The sequence below is a fragment of the Balaenoptera musculus genome, chromosome 12 (genome assembly GCF_009873245.2).
Source record: "Balaenoptera musculus isolate JJ_BM4_2016_0621 chromosome 12, mBalMus1.pri.v3, whole genome shotgun sequence".
NCBI classification, from domain to species: Eukaryota; Metazoa; Chordata; class Mammalia; order Artiodactyla; family Balaenopteridae; genus Balaenoptera; species Balaenoptera musculus.
Genome location: NC_045796.1, coordinates 27153716 through 27170790, shown reverse-complemented (window position 1 = coordinate 27170790; position 17075 = coordinate 27153716). Strand labels below are relative to the sequence as shown.

Genomic DNA, 17075 nt, shown 5'->3' with positions numbered 1-17075 from the left:
GTAAACTTATTAGCCTTTAATTGCAAGTAAGAATCACAGCAACAATTTTTTGAATTAAAAAAAAAAGATAAATGCTTAGTTAAGTTCATTGTAAATACATGGTAGTAAACACCTTTAACAGAAATACATTTAAAATGGATGTTGCTGTTTTGTACACTGTTTCTGGGGAAAGTATATCCTAGCTTTTAATCCTTCAGATTCTTCATTTGGATTAACATTATCTTTCTGATTGCCTAGGCAGAAAATATATCAGTTTTGGATATCTACCTTCTTGTCAATAAATCAAAGTATTATCCCAGGGGCAGCCTTACCATGATAAAAGCCATCTGAAGACCCAGTGAATGGTGTTCTGAAGACACAGGGAGAACACGATTTGAAGATGGAAGGTTGGAGAGATGCATCTATAAGGCAAGAAGCCTGGCTACCACCAGAAGGTGGACAAAGCAAAGAAGGAACCTCCTCCAGAAGCTTCAGAGGAAGCATGGCACTGCCAACACCTTGGTTTCGTACTTCTAGCTTCCAGAACTGTGAGAGAATACATTTCTGTTGTTTTAAGCCATCCAGTTTGTGGTACTTTATTACAGCAGCTCCAGGAAGCTAATACAGTTGCCACTGTGTGGATACCTAATGGTGAATAAACAGATATGTTCCTGCCCCTGTGGAGATCCCAGACTAATGGAAAGAGAGCACCATTCACAAGTCAAAAAACAAACAAAAACATACTTACAAATTTGGTGACCCAGTTATGAAAGGGAATAAGGTTGCAGTAGTGGGTCACAGAACCTACTTAGATAGGGGCTTAGGAGTCAGCTGTGAAGTGGGAGGGCAGTGCTCCTGGCAGAGACTCCTGAGATGGAAAAAAGCCCATCCAAAAACACCATGCCTTCGGAACAGTCGAAAGACCAGTGTGGCTGGAAAAAGTGAGGAAGAGGAGAGCGGCCACAATGTAACTGAAGAAGTTCAAAGGGGCTAGACCCCTCCCCCCTCTCCCCCACCCCCCCCACCCCGGTCTTTGTAAACCCCGGGAAGGAAGCTGGGTTATAACTGAAATTCAGCAGAAAAGTATTGAAGCCTTTTATGCAGTGGAAGCCATGGGCCTATTTGTATTTCAAATGGATTACTTCACTACTGAGAGGAAGAAAGACTGGATGGGGGCAAGAATAGAACTGCAGAGACCTGTAAGACCGTAATTGCAGCAGCCCCAGTGAGGAAGGCTGAGCTTGCACCGAGATGCTGGCTGTGGATATGGAGGGTGAGGTGGGCGCAGCTGGGAGCTCTATTTTCAAAGTAGAAACAATAGTACCCCCTGATGAAGCAGAGCTATGAGAGTCACATCAGTAAGGGAGTTGCTGTGTTGTGAAAGCTAAATCAACAGATGAGGATTTATCAAGGAATATCTGCCCTGTTGATGATGTAAAAGAGTGATAAAAAATAGAATTAGCACTTTGTTTTTGAGGAGGAGAAACAGTATTTAAAAAAGAACAACTGACAACTAGTACTTCCTTGTGGTGTTTTCATCTTCACAAAGTTGTAGGCACTGTTTGTTTCCAGTTTGGAAAACATAAAGAAAACACTCCTGAATAAATGTTCCAGTTGAGATAAGTCATTTTCCTAACCTTCCAGTATCGATAAGATAATTTAATCAACACCAAAGAGAAAATATGTCACACCCACATTGATATCAGGAGTCATGTGCCAATTCGTGGGTAACAAAAGCATTTTTGTTCGCATAGATTGATGGCCTGGAAGTACAGCTCTGATCCTCTGAAAGTCCATCCATTTCATATCCCAAATCACGAAGCTGTTGGATTAGCACACAGAATTTTATTTCTTGGAGTGCTATACCATTACAACTTCCGTTTGGTACACAAAGTTTTCCATGGTCTGGTCTGGCCTCTCCTTTTGTAATTCTGCCAAATGCACTATGTTCACTAGTCACACCAAATCACCCGCAAAACCCTAACTAGCTCTGCGGTTTTCATGCCTTTACAATTTTGGTACCCTCCTCCTATAGTATCTTTGGGAACTAAAAGACGCCTTATTTTTCCATGTGTGCCTCCATTTAGAGTATTGGCTTGTACTATTTTAATGATGTGATTACGTTGTGATATTGTGGAAGGTAGGCATGGTCTCCCCTAAAGGGAGTGGGCATTCCTGACGACAGTCACTGGGTAGGAGGCTGGTCTTTCAGGAGAAAATGAAACACAGAAGACCTCAGAAAGGGACAAGAACTCCAGGCTCCCTTTGAGCTTCCCTGACCGGGGTATGGACATTGGGCAATGGAGGGAGACTTGAGGGGGGCCCCCTTGGATAATGGGTATTTAAGATGGCTTCTGCAAACTAGTGGTTACCAGTGGGGAGGTGGGGAAGGGCAATAGAGGGGTAGGGGATTAAGAGGCACAGACTATTATGTATAAGATAAGCTACAAGGATATATTGTACAACACAGGGAATATAGCCAATATTTTATAACTATAAATGGAGTATAACCTTTAAAAATTGTGACTCATTATATGGTACACCTGTAACTTATATAATATTGTGTATCAACTCTACTTCAATTTAAAAAAGGAAAAAAATTAACCAACGAACAACAACCAAAAAGATGGCTTCTGTCCTAACAAAGCTGTGAGGGGTCAGCAAGAAGGGGTCCACTTAATGAACTCCTAAGTAATGACGGGTTAGCTATAGCTTGTAAGTCATGTCATTTAGACTTGTGTTCCCTCTCAGTGTTTATTTTCCTCTCATTGTATCTTGGCCTTTGGGAAAGTCTTCTAGCCCAGCTTCATCTATGTTATAACACCATAAAGAAAAAGTCCTCTATCTCCTCTTGGGTCCTTCTAGTAGAAAGAGAATAAATAAATGGAATTTGAAATGAGTAAATCTTTGACAACTTCATTAGTGGAGTTTTATAAAATGTGGCTGCTACATTAGTTCCAAGAATTACCTTATAGTTACCTTTCTGTAGGTGGAATGAAATGGTATGTGACATTTTCTTAATGGCCTCAAAGATAATACTAATGTCATCATCTTAAGTATGTTGCAGTTTTCATTATATGCCTGACAGTAAAAGGTATTTCCATTTCATTATACTGTGGGAAAAGTCTATGCATAAATTAATGCCTGATGAACACTGGTAAAAAGTGGTGAGGTCTTCAGAATGAACTCACAAAGGGTAATCAGGCTCGTGGTTACCCAAACCTCTCTCTTCTGGGGCTGAGGCTCTCTGACTTTCCTGTTATGGACAGTACACTCATTCACCCTTGAGGAAAACCACCAGACTACAAGAGGCTGAACACTCAAATGTGTCCACTTTTGGGGACTTCCCTTTGGGGCCATTCAAGTTTCTCAAGCTCATGATTAACAAGGGCACCTCAGCATTGAGGAAGCCCTGCCCACCTCTGCCCAGAGAAAGTCTCCAGCCCTCCAGCCTCATCTGTCTTTCTGAAGCTGAAGCAGTGAAGGAATCACTAGGCTCTGAGCTGTTTGACCCTGGGCACCATGTCTTATAAGATTCTTTGTATCCCCAGTGCCTCTCAAATAAATACTCTTGAACTGAACTAACCAGGGACCACTGGGCTCACATATATTGTAGAGACAGGGCAGGACCCGGATTCACATGAGCATCTGGATGAGGGTGACACAGCCTGAACCACCAAACCCTGATAGCTTGAAATCACCCTGGGAAACTTACACTATACACAGGGGATTAGCCCAGTCAGAAGATACTCAACAGATGCTTTTTAATGAAGGAAGAGCAGCCCATGGCAAGTGGTTGCTACATCTTACAAGTGTCTTTCAAAACAGGAAAATACCTACTATGCTTGTAAGACCAAAAAAAAGAAAAAAAAATCACCTCCCAAATGAGTTTTCTGTTGTGGGAAATGGGGTTAAAAACAATCGATGTACAAAAAGCACCAGAGGGTGATTAATCAGTTTCAGGAAGCAAAAGTTGGAAATATCTCATCCCAACCTCCACCAAAGGAGAGCCAAACAGTGTCACTGCCTTCAAACAGATTAAGTATGGTTCTAACTTCATCGTCCTGAAAGGAAAGGCATATTTTCTTTTGTCTTAAGTTATAAATTATCTCTCTTGAAAAATATTAACTCCTCTTTCCTCTTTTCCCCCTTGATATATATTACATATATCAAGTGCCCTTAGAAAGTGAATCATCTAAACAACACTTGAAATGTTATTCAGGAACTATTTACCTGAGAAAATATACTTAACTGTCTTCTGTAAAGGAGAGAGTACAGTTTGATGTTAACAGTAGTTTCTCTGAACTCAATTATCTTCCTCTACCAATCCCGCTACAATTTCTCTATTATTTCTTTGCCCACTTGCTGCTGTACTTGCATGCTGCCTCTGTTTTCTCTTAATAGTATACTGAACGTTATATAGGGCACTGCCACCTGCCCTATCTCATTGGCTTCTAGTAATTGTTTATGTGAGTAGGTCAGACAGAAGTTTTAAGAACGAGAGTTCTAGAGCCACACTGGGACCTACTCCCTGTTCTACTGCTTATCTAAGCTGTGTGCCCTGAAGTAAGTTATTTAGCCTCTGTACTCAATTTCCTCATTTGTAAAATAAAACAATAATATTATCTGCCTCATAGGCTTGTTGGAATGATTAAATAAGGTTCCCAAAATAGTGCCTGGTACAAAGAAAGAGCTCAATAATCATTAGTTCAGTATTGTCCTCCATGGTTACTATTCTCCCTTTAGAGGTGATTAGATAGAGTCCCAGAGAGGCTGACTGATTTGCCTGTGGTTATTCAGCCATCTGGAAGCTGTTTGAGCCCAAGTGCTCTGAGGACAACAGGGTTCTCTACTAGGACACTCACTTACTGCCTTTAGGGAATGCTTCAAGGAGCAGTGTTGTGGGAAGAAGAGATTGCATGATCACTGGAAAGTTTGCATGTTACAGATGACTGCTTCTAAGGAGATATATAAGAAATTCAATGAGGAGTTCAATTCTTAAAAATGCAAATGCTTCATATGCTGTTTTTCCCTATCTTTTCTCAGTGTGAATAAAAATATGTACACACACACACACAAGGAATTCAGTGAGGAAAACCCTACTATTTCTCCTTCATTGAAGTTTTTTCTGGTGGAAGTGTACTTAGTCACATCATTCATTCAACCTCATTACTGGGCACCTACTAGAAATAGAAACTGATAGTTACTGGGGTGCAGTGGCAGACAGAAACACACAGAAGGCCCTGCTCTCACAGAGCAGATATTTTCTGAATCTGGGACACAATCCATCAATACATGCTTTCCCTGCCAGGTATGTGAGCTTTTATATGGATGAGCGATATATAAGTCATACATAAAAAGCATGTTATTTCTTTAGAGCCACACCTCAATAAGTAAATCTATGTGCTTAAACACGTTTTGGAATATTGCTGTTGGTGCTTGAGAGCAAGTAGGACTTTAAGGTTGAGACTACTCTTAAAATAAATATATTGGCATTTACCCATCAAAAAGAGTGTGCATTGTCCAAGCAGTTCCCTTGGGAGGGTTTATAATTATTCCCTGGTACTGCTCAGCTCTGGCATCTGGGGCATGCTTCCTTTCAGCTACAACTGTCTTCAGCGGTTGCTTGTATAAATGCAAAAAATTCCATCTCATTTTTTTTTTTTATAGTCACACCTTGTTTTTGTCCAACATAGCATTTCTTCGCTTGATTACCCAAGTTTGTTGGAAGTGGCTTCGAATGCTTTTGAAAATTAAACCACACCTCCAAGATGAAGGTTTGCCACTTAATGGCAAACCTTAATCTGACAGATGCATACAGGTTCTATTGAGAACTCTGAAAAAAGGAGTTTAGGAAATACATTGTGAGATTTTTGTGCACAGCCTCCTAAAATGTCTATTTTGAAGATGCCATTATTAATTTGAATATGTCGGTCCCGTTGTTAGAAAATCAGTCCCACTTCCTTATGTCATCTCTTGTATGTATGTCTTCCCTTCCCTTCCCTTTCAGACTTGCTTTTTGAGGCCAGGGACTTGATTTTTCTCCACATTTTGTGATCTCCAAAGTGTTTATCCAAATTGAATATCACAGTAACTGTGGAAAAATAGATTCAAATGTGGGTTGGAGTCTCTACAACTTGATAACTTGCCTCAGAAAGGAAAAGATAAAAGAAAGAACATAGTCAAAGACAAACCATTTGAAACCACTAAGGTATTGGAAAGAATAGCTGTTGGGAACTCCCAGTTCCATCAATAGGTGTTTACTAAGTATCAACATACATCGTCCACTTTATTTTTCAAATAATTTTCATAAATCATAGTACTTCTTTTTATCCTCTCATAAGTAATGTGATTCTTCCATTAACATCTCCATCACTTGAAATTTTCAGAGAGAAAATCAAGATAAAAATGTGAGAAAAAAATTAATAGAAAAAGTAAGAGAGACTTAAAAATAATTACTTAGTGGAGATTTGGAAGTAATTAGTAGTATTTACTTGTCTTGGCTGTTGATTGGGATTTTGAGGCAAACGAGGTTGAGAGTGTGATCTCAATTGTGATCTCAGACTTTCCAGTCAAACAAGATGAAGACAGACGTGTACAGACGCCATCAAAAAGTCAGAAAGGTGCAATACTTTTCAACAGGTTAACTCTCCTCTACAGTGACAAGTCAATGCTTTGATGTTTTTGACGGTGACCAGGGCTCGGATCACACCTCTTCAGGGTTGAATTAAGCCTCAATGAAGTTGTGTAACTAAATGTGATAAAATGGACAGGGGATCCACGTGCTGCGCGGGGCTCACTGAAGATCAGCTCTCTGAGGTGGTTATCCTACCACAAAGATATTAAAAAACACTGGTCAGGATAAAAGCAGAGCAACAGTGAAGAGGCCACCCACGAAGAGCCAAAGGCACTGACGACACTGGAACTTCTCCAGGGTCAACTCAGAGAATGGATCAATGAAGACGTTCCCTTTGCTCTTGCTGTTAAAGCTAACAGAGCCTTCAAAGGACTGTGTTGATTCAGGAAGTGAGAAAGAGCACCAGCCCTCTTAGAAAACCACAGCTGTAACATGGGAGCCTTTTGATACCTGTTTGTGGTTGGATTCAGTGTTGCACAGAGCCGCAGACCACAGAGACCTGTTGAAGCTGTCAGTGACCTTGAGGTCGGGCTGTCCTACAGCTGCAAAGCTCCTTACTCCTACCCACCTGGCAATACCACTGTCAGAAAAAATCATCTGTTTCATAGGATTCTGCTATTTGTTGTTGGGTTTTGTTGGTTGATTTGTAGTTTTACAGGAAAGAAATGTAGGTGGGAAAAAGGAATGTTAACTACGTGGTAGTTTATAGATAGAATATGCTTAGAGCAGGATTTAACTTTATTTTCTTGCTAGCATTTTAAATGAAAAATATAACAAGTATATTGGCAATTCTCATAAGTCTCACTTTCCCTTTTCATAGGAAGCCCTGCCTGACTCCTAGATTAGATCGGTTGCCTTGCTCTGTGCTTCTAAAGAAGCTTGGTTTCCTCAGTTCTGGCATTTATACTTTAATGTAATCACCCGAGGTTAAAAGCTCCACGAAGAAAGAGACCTTGTTTTCTTGTTCACCTCAACACCGAGAACAGTTCCTGATATGTATGAATGAATGATATTGAATAAATGAACGAAAGAATGAATAAATGAAAAGTGCTCAAAAGAAGGTTCTTTAAAAATCACATTGTGTCAAGTTGTATTTTAACTTATGAAAACTCAAAATGAATGTGTGGGGTAAGAAGGTAATTCTTTTTCATTAAATCTGATCACCTCAAATACCTCATTCCCCTAAGTTATTTGCTCCTAAGGTACACGTGATATTCTATTTTGCACCTAAAAACTATCAGCAAATTTGATAAATAACAACGTAAAGCATTTAGTAGGATAATTCAGAGGACCTTTTACTTCTTTTATACTTTAATCTAAAATGGAGGAGGAGGGCTGACTTGGAATCATATGGAGAGTTAGTCTTAAGTAGGAAAATGGTCCATGCTGGAGCAAGAGTGAAGATTTTGCAATGAACGTGCCACAGAGAGGAACAGAGATGGAGGTCTGAGGAGAGTGAACCCCTCTGCTGAAGAAATTTAAACTCCACCATCTTTACTACATACCCATTGACGTTGCTCTCCTTTTTAAAAAACAGGTATAATTAACATATAACGTATTAGTTTAAGGTGTACAACATAATGATTCCATGTTTGTACATATTGCAAAATGGTGGCTATCTTTTATGTTCATGTTATGGAAAGTACAAGAGATGACTCATCTCTGCCCTCTACATTCTCAGGAGAGCCTTTCAGGCGTGAGACTTCTGCAAAGGTTTCCTTTTGGCAGTGGACACAGACCAATAAACACGTTGAGGAGGAAAACTGCATGGGGTTGAAATGGTAGCTTTTCTCCACTTTAGAAGCCAAGCTCATGAGCCCTGCTCACTGCCCTACAAGCTGTTGAGGGTATGGTAGGCGTTATAAATTCAACTGTGGCCCCGCAAAGAAATATGTTGAAATCCTAGTCTCCAGTACCTCGTAAAGTAACCTTAATTAGATATAATGTCTTTATAGAGGTAATCAAGTTAAAAAGAGGTCATTAGGGTGGGCTTCAATCCAACGTGACTCGTATCCTTATACAAACGGAAAATTTGGACGCAAAGAGAGACATGCACAGAGGGAAGATTATGTGAAAAGACAGAGAGAACACTGTGTGAAGGCAGAGGATTGCAATGATGCTCAACAGGCCAAGGAATGCCAAGGATTGCCAGCAACCACCAGATGCTAGGAGAGAGGCATGGAGCAGATGTTCCCCTACAGCCTTCAGAAGGAATCAACCCTGCCAACATCTTGATTTTAGACTTCTAGCTTCCAGAACTGTGAGATAACACATTTATGTTATTTTAAGCTACCCAGTTTGTGGTACCTTGTTATGGCAGCCTTAGGAAAGTAATATGGTAGGTGTCTGTTCCTTGTATCTTTCCTCAAAAATGAACACAATGTTTATTTAAGAGAAGAATGAATGCTTTAAGGGCTGCCAAGTAACCTGAAAGTAAGGATGGAGGGATTGATGTAGGAGAAGAAAAAAATGTCTGCAAAGTTGAAAATGAGGAAATTTAAATGGCGGAAGTAATGTAAACAAATGCTTCAACTAAGAGGATACACTTGCCAAAATATCTCATATCACCAAAATACAAATGTTAACGGTATGGAATTGAAAATTTCAGGGGGCTGGATTAAAGGCATACACGTTGAGACTCAAGAAGTATAAGGAAAACTTCCTGACAAATCTGTATAGGACAAGGTATGCCCATTCTCTGTGCCTGGAGGTGGAGCTGGCATTTGATGATGCGGTGCGAGAAGTGATTGGAGAAGCTGAGTGGAAGCCATTTTGGCGTCTCAACGTGCACTGTGGTGACCACCGCACTTGAAAAACAGAACTGATTTTGAATAGATAATATTTGTAATCAATAAAAATTTCCTTTCCAGAAAAGAGTCTCCTTAATTGCATTAAAGTCCACCGTGACAGACATCATGTGCTCTAGATAAAACATCGTGCCATACTTCCATTCTCTGTATTCTGAGAAGTAAAGGGAAAGAAAATTGCCTCCATAAAATGAAATTGTATTAATAGGAAATTCTGAGTTTAAATGAGGGGTCAAGGTCTGTGTCTTACAGGAAAAGACAACAAAGGTAAAAAGGGAGGGTAACTTTCAGGCATCAGGAACCCTTTGTTCACCAGGAAACTGATGCTGAATCACTTAAGGACCAACATGCCAGGGGCGGTGATTAAAAGTTGGCAGACCAGCCATGTCATCATGACCTACAGTGAGTATGCCTGAGAACTTACAGACAATCTGGAACACACACATACAGAAAAGACCAGGAGAGAGAGGGGCCTGGCATGACACAACTGGGGAGGTGGTTAGCTGAGACGAATGAAGACAGAGGAAATGTGATGGTTGCAGTCAATGAGCTGAGCAGCTTGTTCTGCATGACTTCATCAGCTTAGAGTGAGGACCAACAATGTGACAAGATGAAAGAGATCAAGACCTCAGCTCATTCATTGGAAGAACATTCTAGGAGCTGGAAGTCTACAATGACAGGACATCCTGTCTTGGGTGTCAGGTATCAAGTTTCCTGTGATGAGAGGTGCTCCAGCAGCAGATAGGTAATGACTTTGAAGTTATGTCGCAAGGAAGATTCACAAGGGAAGCAGTTAGATGGGATTTTAAGGCCTTTTCAAGCCTAGTTTTCTATATCAAAAGGAATTCTGAAAATAAAGCAGAGGAAGTATTTAATTGTATTGTCTCCAGCCAGCATTCTTTTTTAAAAAAGTTCTCTTGTTCTCCAATTTTATATGGAATTGACACATCTTGAGACAGATTATAGAGATTTAATTCATTTTTCTAGTATCACCTTTTGAGTCAAATAATCATAAATGTGGACCAAGAAAAAGTAAAAATGCTGTCAGAACATCACAATCATAGCATAAGGGTAGTGTTATAAATAAGATGAATAAAATGATTTCACTTCTTAAAATATATACTACCTTAAGCTGCAGTTAATTCTTAGCAGTCTTTTTTTTTATCATCATGTAAGTAAACATGTCAAAGATACCTGGTAAAATTGTACATGAAGAAAAAGATGCAGGTAGAGAGTCATTTTAAAAGTATCATGCATATAATGAAAGGTGCCTTTTAACCAAAAAGGCAAATTTACTGAGTGACATTTGTGAAAAGCACTATGCCAAGCACTTAAAAATAGTTAATGTTTTATGCTGAGATGCTTATACTAAAGTATTAGTTTTATAGCATTAATATTAAAAATTAAAAATATATGTTACTGCTTATTGTCTTTGTCTAAAGTTTAGGCTTAAATGCAAAATCTGCATCCTACCTATGGCTCTGAGTCAGAGCTGTAAAGAAAGGTGCACTCAGAGAACTGGTGCCCCTCCTCATCCCTACCACCGTGTTCGTACACCATGCCACCTCCTATGGGTAACAGAGCTCCTTAATTGTTCTCTAGGGAGCAAATTCTGCCTTTCCTGGATTTGTTCTATAGGAAGCTGAAAAAATAGCTACAGGTAGTAGGAGCACATCTTCTGAAAGGGGAGGCTGGTGATACCTATAGCCACACGCTTAGATCTCAGGTATATGATGCTCTCCAGACATGCTGGGGATGGGCTTCGAGCTGATCAATGAGGAGCTATATAATAGCCAATAGATGATAAATGTACATGCAAATGTACAAGAAATCCCTCATGTCTGCTCCAAAGGCAATGGGAGAGAAGCTGGAAAAGAGGACAAGCTTGTTTGATGAAAAGAACATTTGAGAAGACAAATCCTGCTTTAGCTGCAATAGAGAACCTAGATGTAGACCGAGTTCTTGACTATTAGCATACAATATGTTTAAAACCAGGTGTTTTCATGAGAAGTTGAAGCAAAATTTGGAAATGATTTAGCCTTGATATGAATTTGGCTGGTACAGTCAGGGCCTACCTTTGAGGACTACGGATTTGTGAAGCAGAAAAGACATATCCTGTTAAGTGAAAAAATGCTAAGTGGAAAAGAGAACCTGTAGTATGCTAGGTTTCATGTAAGAAAGAAGGGGAATATGAGAAAATACACACATATCTGTTCACTGGTGCAAAAGAAATACAGGAAGGATAAACCATTAACTAAGGAGACTGGTTACCTATGGGGGTGGCATGGAATAAGAATAGGAACCAGGTTGTAAGGATGATGAGGGGGCAACCCCTCTCTAAGTGTACCATTTTGTACATCTCTGACTCTTAAACCACAGTAATGTCTCACATACCCTTCAAATACCCCCAAATCAACAAACAAAACCAACTAGCACGTGGGCAACCCCAACTGAAATACAAACAGTAACAAATGAACCTAAACTTATTACAAATAGACAATATAACCACAGTAAAGAAGGTGAAGGAAAACCAGTCTAATCTAAGTAACTTTGGTCAACAGTATCTTGACTGGGTATTATAAAGCCAAAGACAAAAGAACTGTATATAAGTGCTATAATCTAGTTAGTAAATGTCCTTCTCATAGGAGCATGGGTTAATAATTCTGAAACTCTAAACTAGAAATGAATAAGTAAGTAAATCTATTATAGATAATGATATCAGGTTTCTCACTGTTGGAGAAAGAAGCTACAGATAAAGAAAAGAAAGACAATGAACTCTGTGCTATTGGAATCAGAGGTATCAGTGTAAGCTTATCATCTTTTGTATACATAGACACATACATATAGATACAGAAATACAGATGTGTGTGGATGCCTGGGTTAGTATATATATTTATAACTTCCAGCTCTGTCCGCTGAGAGAGCCTAGAAACAACATTCCAGTAGCAATTAGTATGCCTGGCAACTAGATTTTGGTTTCTAGATCCTATTCTCCAGTAGAAGGAGCTAGAGCTCCCTGGGGAAGTAGCTGATTCAGCCCTGGTGAAGGGAAAATACAAGATGAACCTGAAACATTTTATGTTGCTAGAAAGCAATGAACTGCTCAAAAAGAATGGGGCTTGTTGAAAGGACATGGGAGCCAAACTAAAAGAGCTTTTAATGGCCAAAGCTGGAACAATTTGAGCAACAAAATTAATAATAATAGTATTGGATTATAACTCAAAGAATAAAGTAAATATTTATGAGTCCATATTGATATATTTAAGCAACTGAATAAATAAATAAATGGGGGAGAAGTAAATGCTCTTCTTTGCATTAGAATTCCAATTTAATAAATATAGAAGGAAAAAATGAAATTAAAAAAATCACCATTAGGTGTCGTAGTTGCTGCATTCAGTATCCACTGATGAATACTAAAATTAGTGGGTGTAAGTTTGAGGAGAAACAGGATATTTGCATGATCTCAAAGTATCTTCCCACAATGTATTTATTAATCAGAAAGTGAAAATAGTAACTATACAGTGAAAAACCCTGCAGACACCACCTAAACCAAATCATCAAGATTAACATCGCCAGGAAGAAGACATATTGACATCATAAACCCTTTGATATGATGTGCTGGGAAACACAACATAATCTCTGTGGTATTATTGCCCAAAAGGAATAACCTCACTCTAATCAAGAGGAAACTTCAAAGGAACCCACAATGAGGAGCAATCTGAGGAAGAGGTGACAAGAACTCTTCAAAAATGTCAAGGACATGAAAGCAAAAAGAGGCTGAGGAACTGTCATAGATCGGAAGAGAGGAAGGAGACACAGCAACTAAGTGTAATGAGGATCCTGGATTGATCCTGGAACAGAAAAGGGGAATTAGTGGAAAAAAGGGTGAAATTGGAACAAAGTCTATAGTTTAGTGAATAGTGTCAATACTATACCAATGTTAATTTCCTCATTCTGAACACTGTACCACAGTTACGTAACATGTTAAAATTAAGAGAAACCGGGTGAGGGGTTTATGAGAGCTCTATTATTTCTATAGCTTTTCTGTAAGTCTCAAAACAGTTCAAAATTAAAAGCTAAAAAGAAGAAAATAATGAAGAAAATTTAATTAGTTCACTGGAACCATTTGTGTGTGTTTGAAAAATATCCTGAAATAATTTCTCAGTGAAATAAAATACCTGATGCTGTTGTGTTTATATCAAAGAAGAGACACTTCAACAAATACCCTCACTCTGTTAATTGTAGTATATTAGTTCTAATAAGCAGAGATGCTGTAATACACTGCATTCAAAAGCTCCAAACCTAGAGTTTGGCTCATTTGTTCATAGGCATAATAAACAATATTTTTTCCCTCTTTGGGGATTTTGGGAAGCTCTCCTTGAAGGAGGCACATTGGAGGTGAGATGCCAAGTCTGAATAGGAGTTAGCCGGGGACAGAGAAGACAGGAACATTCCAGCCCAAGGAACTGCAAGTATGAAGTCCTGAGATGGAAAACGGTTTGGTTTGCTCTAGGAACTGGAAAAAGGCCAGGATAGCAGGAATTAAAGTGATGTGAGGTAAGGCTGGAGAGACAGGCAGGAGTGAGCCGTATAAGACCACATAGGAGAATTCAGACGGAAGCCTCTGAAGGGCTTGAGGAGAGGAGATACATGACGTTGGAAAGTCATCTCCTCCCACTCTCTTACTGGCTTTAAATGCTTGTTTATATTATGCTGACCACAGTTCTTTATCTTCACTGAGGAATAAGACATGGGATTGGGCCAACAGGGCAGAGTTTGATAAACCACAGTGATAAACTTCCTAGTGAAACTTCTGTGCCTGGAGACATAAGAGAGTGAAGGTACAGATAGGTATCCCTCCTGCCTTGAGGGAGTGGCACAGATGTTCTGAATTCCTTTAAAAGTTTACCTGAAATGAAATACGAAGAACTTTCCTAAAATGTTGATGCCACATTGAATTTTTTTTCTTTCTTTTTGGATGTTTGGTATTGTACAGCCTGATCCAATCACAGAGCTGTGTGACTTCGAACTTTTGTGCTAAAAAGTTTGAAAAATTAAAGAATTCGCCTACTGGAGAATGGTAATGTCATATAACTATTAGAAAGTTCCCATTGCTCAGCAGATATGGTGGTGGATCCATCAAGATAGAATAGCTCTCTATTAAGAGTCAGGTATGGTATCCATGTAACCACATATGCCTTCTCACTTGGTTTTCCCAGCAGTCCTCAGGGTGCCTGGAGGCCCAGAAGAGGGCAGGAACTCTTTAAGAAGAGCTAAGAAAGTACCTGGGTCTTGTGGGTCAGAAAAGAGTTTCTTCTGCTTTGTTTTTTCCCCAATTTTGCTTTGAAGCCAAGAATATTATTACCTTCTAATGTCAGCCTCCCAACCCAATTAAGGAGCAAGCTTTATTTCTTTGATTAGAAATAGAAACAACTAAATTCATATCTGTTAGTTGAGGTTCAGTATCTGGATAAGTCAGGAGCAGATCTTCCCATTCAGCTTACCTAAGAATATTTATCACAAGACAAAAGAACAATTTCTGGTAACTTCAGGATTTAGAAGAGAAACTTTTTGTGTATAATGCCTGTTGTCCAAAAATCTCTCCAAGATCTATATGCACACAATTCTTACCTTTGTAACTATATTGAACTTTAGTAACTTTTTCTTTGACTACTAAGGACACCGCAGTTTCATGAACAACTTTCTTCCTGCATTCAGTGTCATTGTTCAGCTCTGGGTTAAAAACATGGAAGCCTGGATCAAATCTGTACAAAGCACAGTATTCTGGGAAGTTGTGTTGCGTTAACTTAAAAAAAAAAAAAAAAGGAGGGTCCTAGATATCTTGCTTTAAAAAAATTTCTTTTTCTCATACACCAGAAATGCAGAAAAAAAAAAAAAAGAAAGAAATCAGGTTAATGAATCATTCTGGTTTACTGGATTCCAGCTGGTAGAGTTAAAACTTAAAACCAAAAAGCCTTGAGTTACCTATGTCATGGATCAGTTCCAAGTTTTGTTACTTTCAAAAAAATCAAAGAGCACATATATGTACAAGATCAAAACTGCAGAGGAAAAAAATGACGTGCCCAGAAAGATCTTAGTTTAGAAACGCTGCACCTTTCTAACTCCGGTTCCCTCAAAGCCCACTCTTGCAGGAAGTTTGATTTTTAAAGCGCAGACATCGCCTCCTTCCCTGGGGCGCTCTGTTGAAGGGAGCAGGTCGGTGAGGCCACGGCGTGGGTGGCGGGAGCCTGCGACGTGCCAGCGAGTGCAATGCGAAAGGTCACTGCCACCGACCGTAAGTTACCAGCTGTGGGTACCGCTCGGAGCGACCACCGTCAACCTTCCTCTACCTCGCCCGCAACTCCCGCAACGAAAAGTGTGAAACGCGGAGCGCGCGAACTTGACCCTGAAGCCGGCCCGCGCCAGGCAGCGGCGAGTTCCTCCCTGGGACTCCGGGGCTCCCGGCGCTGACCCGCGCTCCTCCCGCTCTGCGCGCTTGAAAGCGAAACCCGGGGGCGGGAGGGCCGAAACCAGCCGCAGCTGGGCGGTCGTCGCGGCCCCGGCGCGACCCTCCTACCTGGTCGTCCCGTCGGCGCGGCCACCAGCAGCAGCAGCAGCGGCAGGGCCGGGAGGCCGGGTGCCGGGGCCCCTATGGCAGCCGCCTTCGCTGTGGGTCGGGGGGCGCACATGGGCGGCGGGTCTGGGTCACATCTCAGCGGGCGGCCGGTAGCGTCCGACGCCCCCTCGGGCCGCGGGCGGTGGGAGCGCGGCTTCCCCTCGGCGCCCCGGGCCCCAGCTCCCACTGCGCGCCGCGCTCGGGTTGGCGGGGCGGCCGGGGAGGCGGAGTCGCGTCCCGCCGGAGCCCGGGCCGGACGCCAGGGAGAGGGGAGGGCCCGCGACTTCTAGTCCCAGCCACTCAGGCTCGCCGCTCTGACTATCGGAGACTTTCCACCGCCGCGACCAGCGAGATTACTACTGCAGGGAAAACCTCCGTCCATTAAAGAGAAAGTGAGCCGCGCACACTGAATAGTGATTCTGGTCTTCGGGCCTGATGGTCATTTCTGTAAAACTTTTGAAATGTCCGAGTTCAGTGCCGGAAGAAGAATGAAATGGGTATTTATTTCTCCACACACTGTCAGTCTCTCTGCCATCCATTGTATTTGATTCCATTTAATCCTCGTTATCTGCAATTAGGCATTGTCCCATTTTACAGATGAGGAAAGGGACATTCAGAAAGTTGGGGCGTCGGCCTGAAGTCCCACAAGCCTGTGAGCAGTGACGCCCGGATTTCCACACAGGCTTGATTCTAGGTACCATGCCCTTCATAATGGGAGGGCGGGGCTGAAATTAAGAAATGTGCTGAAGAGTCACAGACATAGAAAACAAATTTATGATTCGCAAAGGGGAGAGGGAGTAGGGGAAGGATAAATTAGGAGTTTGGGATTAGCAGATACAAACTACTGTATATAAAATAGATAAACAACAAGGTCCTACTGTATAGCACAGGGAACTATATTCAATATCTTGTAATAACATATTATTATCTATCTATCTGAATCACTTTGTTGTACACCAGAAACTAACACAACAATGTAAATCAACTATGACTTCAGTTACAAAAAAATGTATTGAAATAGTATCAAGAAAATCTG

The 17075-nt window shown here is 40.8% G+C and overlaps 1 protein-coding gene across 2 annotated transcripts in view; it reads right to left on the bottom strand.

Annotated features, from left to right (window-relative positions):
- Positions 1-16285, bottom strand: part of IL20RA (interleukin 20 receptor subunit alpha) — a 35683-nt gene extending 19398 nt beyond the window's left edge. For both annotated transcript variants that reach the window (XM_036872113.1, XM_036872116.1), the window contains exon 1: positions 16001-16285. In XM_036872113.1, coding sequence (XP_036728008.1) covers positions 16001-16112 — 112 coding nt within the window. In that variant the 5' untranslated portion in view covers positions 16113-16285. The remainder of the gene's footprint in view (positions 1-16000) is intronic.
- Between the last annotated feature and the right edge of the window lie 790 nt (positions 16286-17075).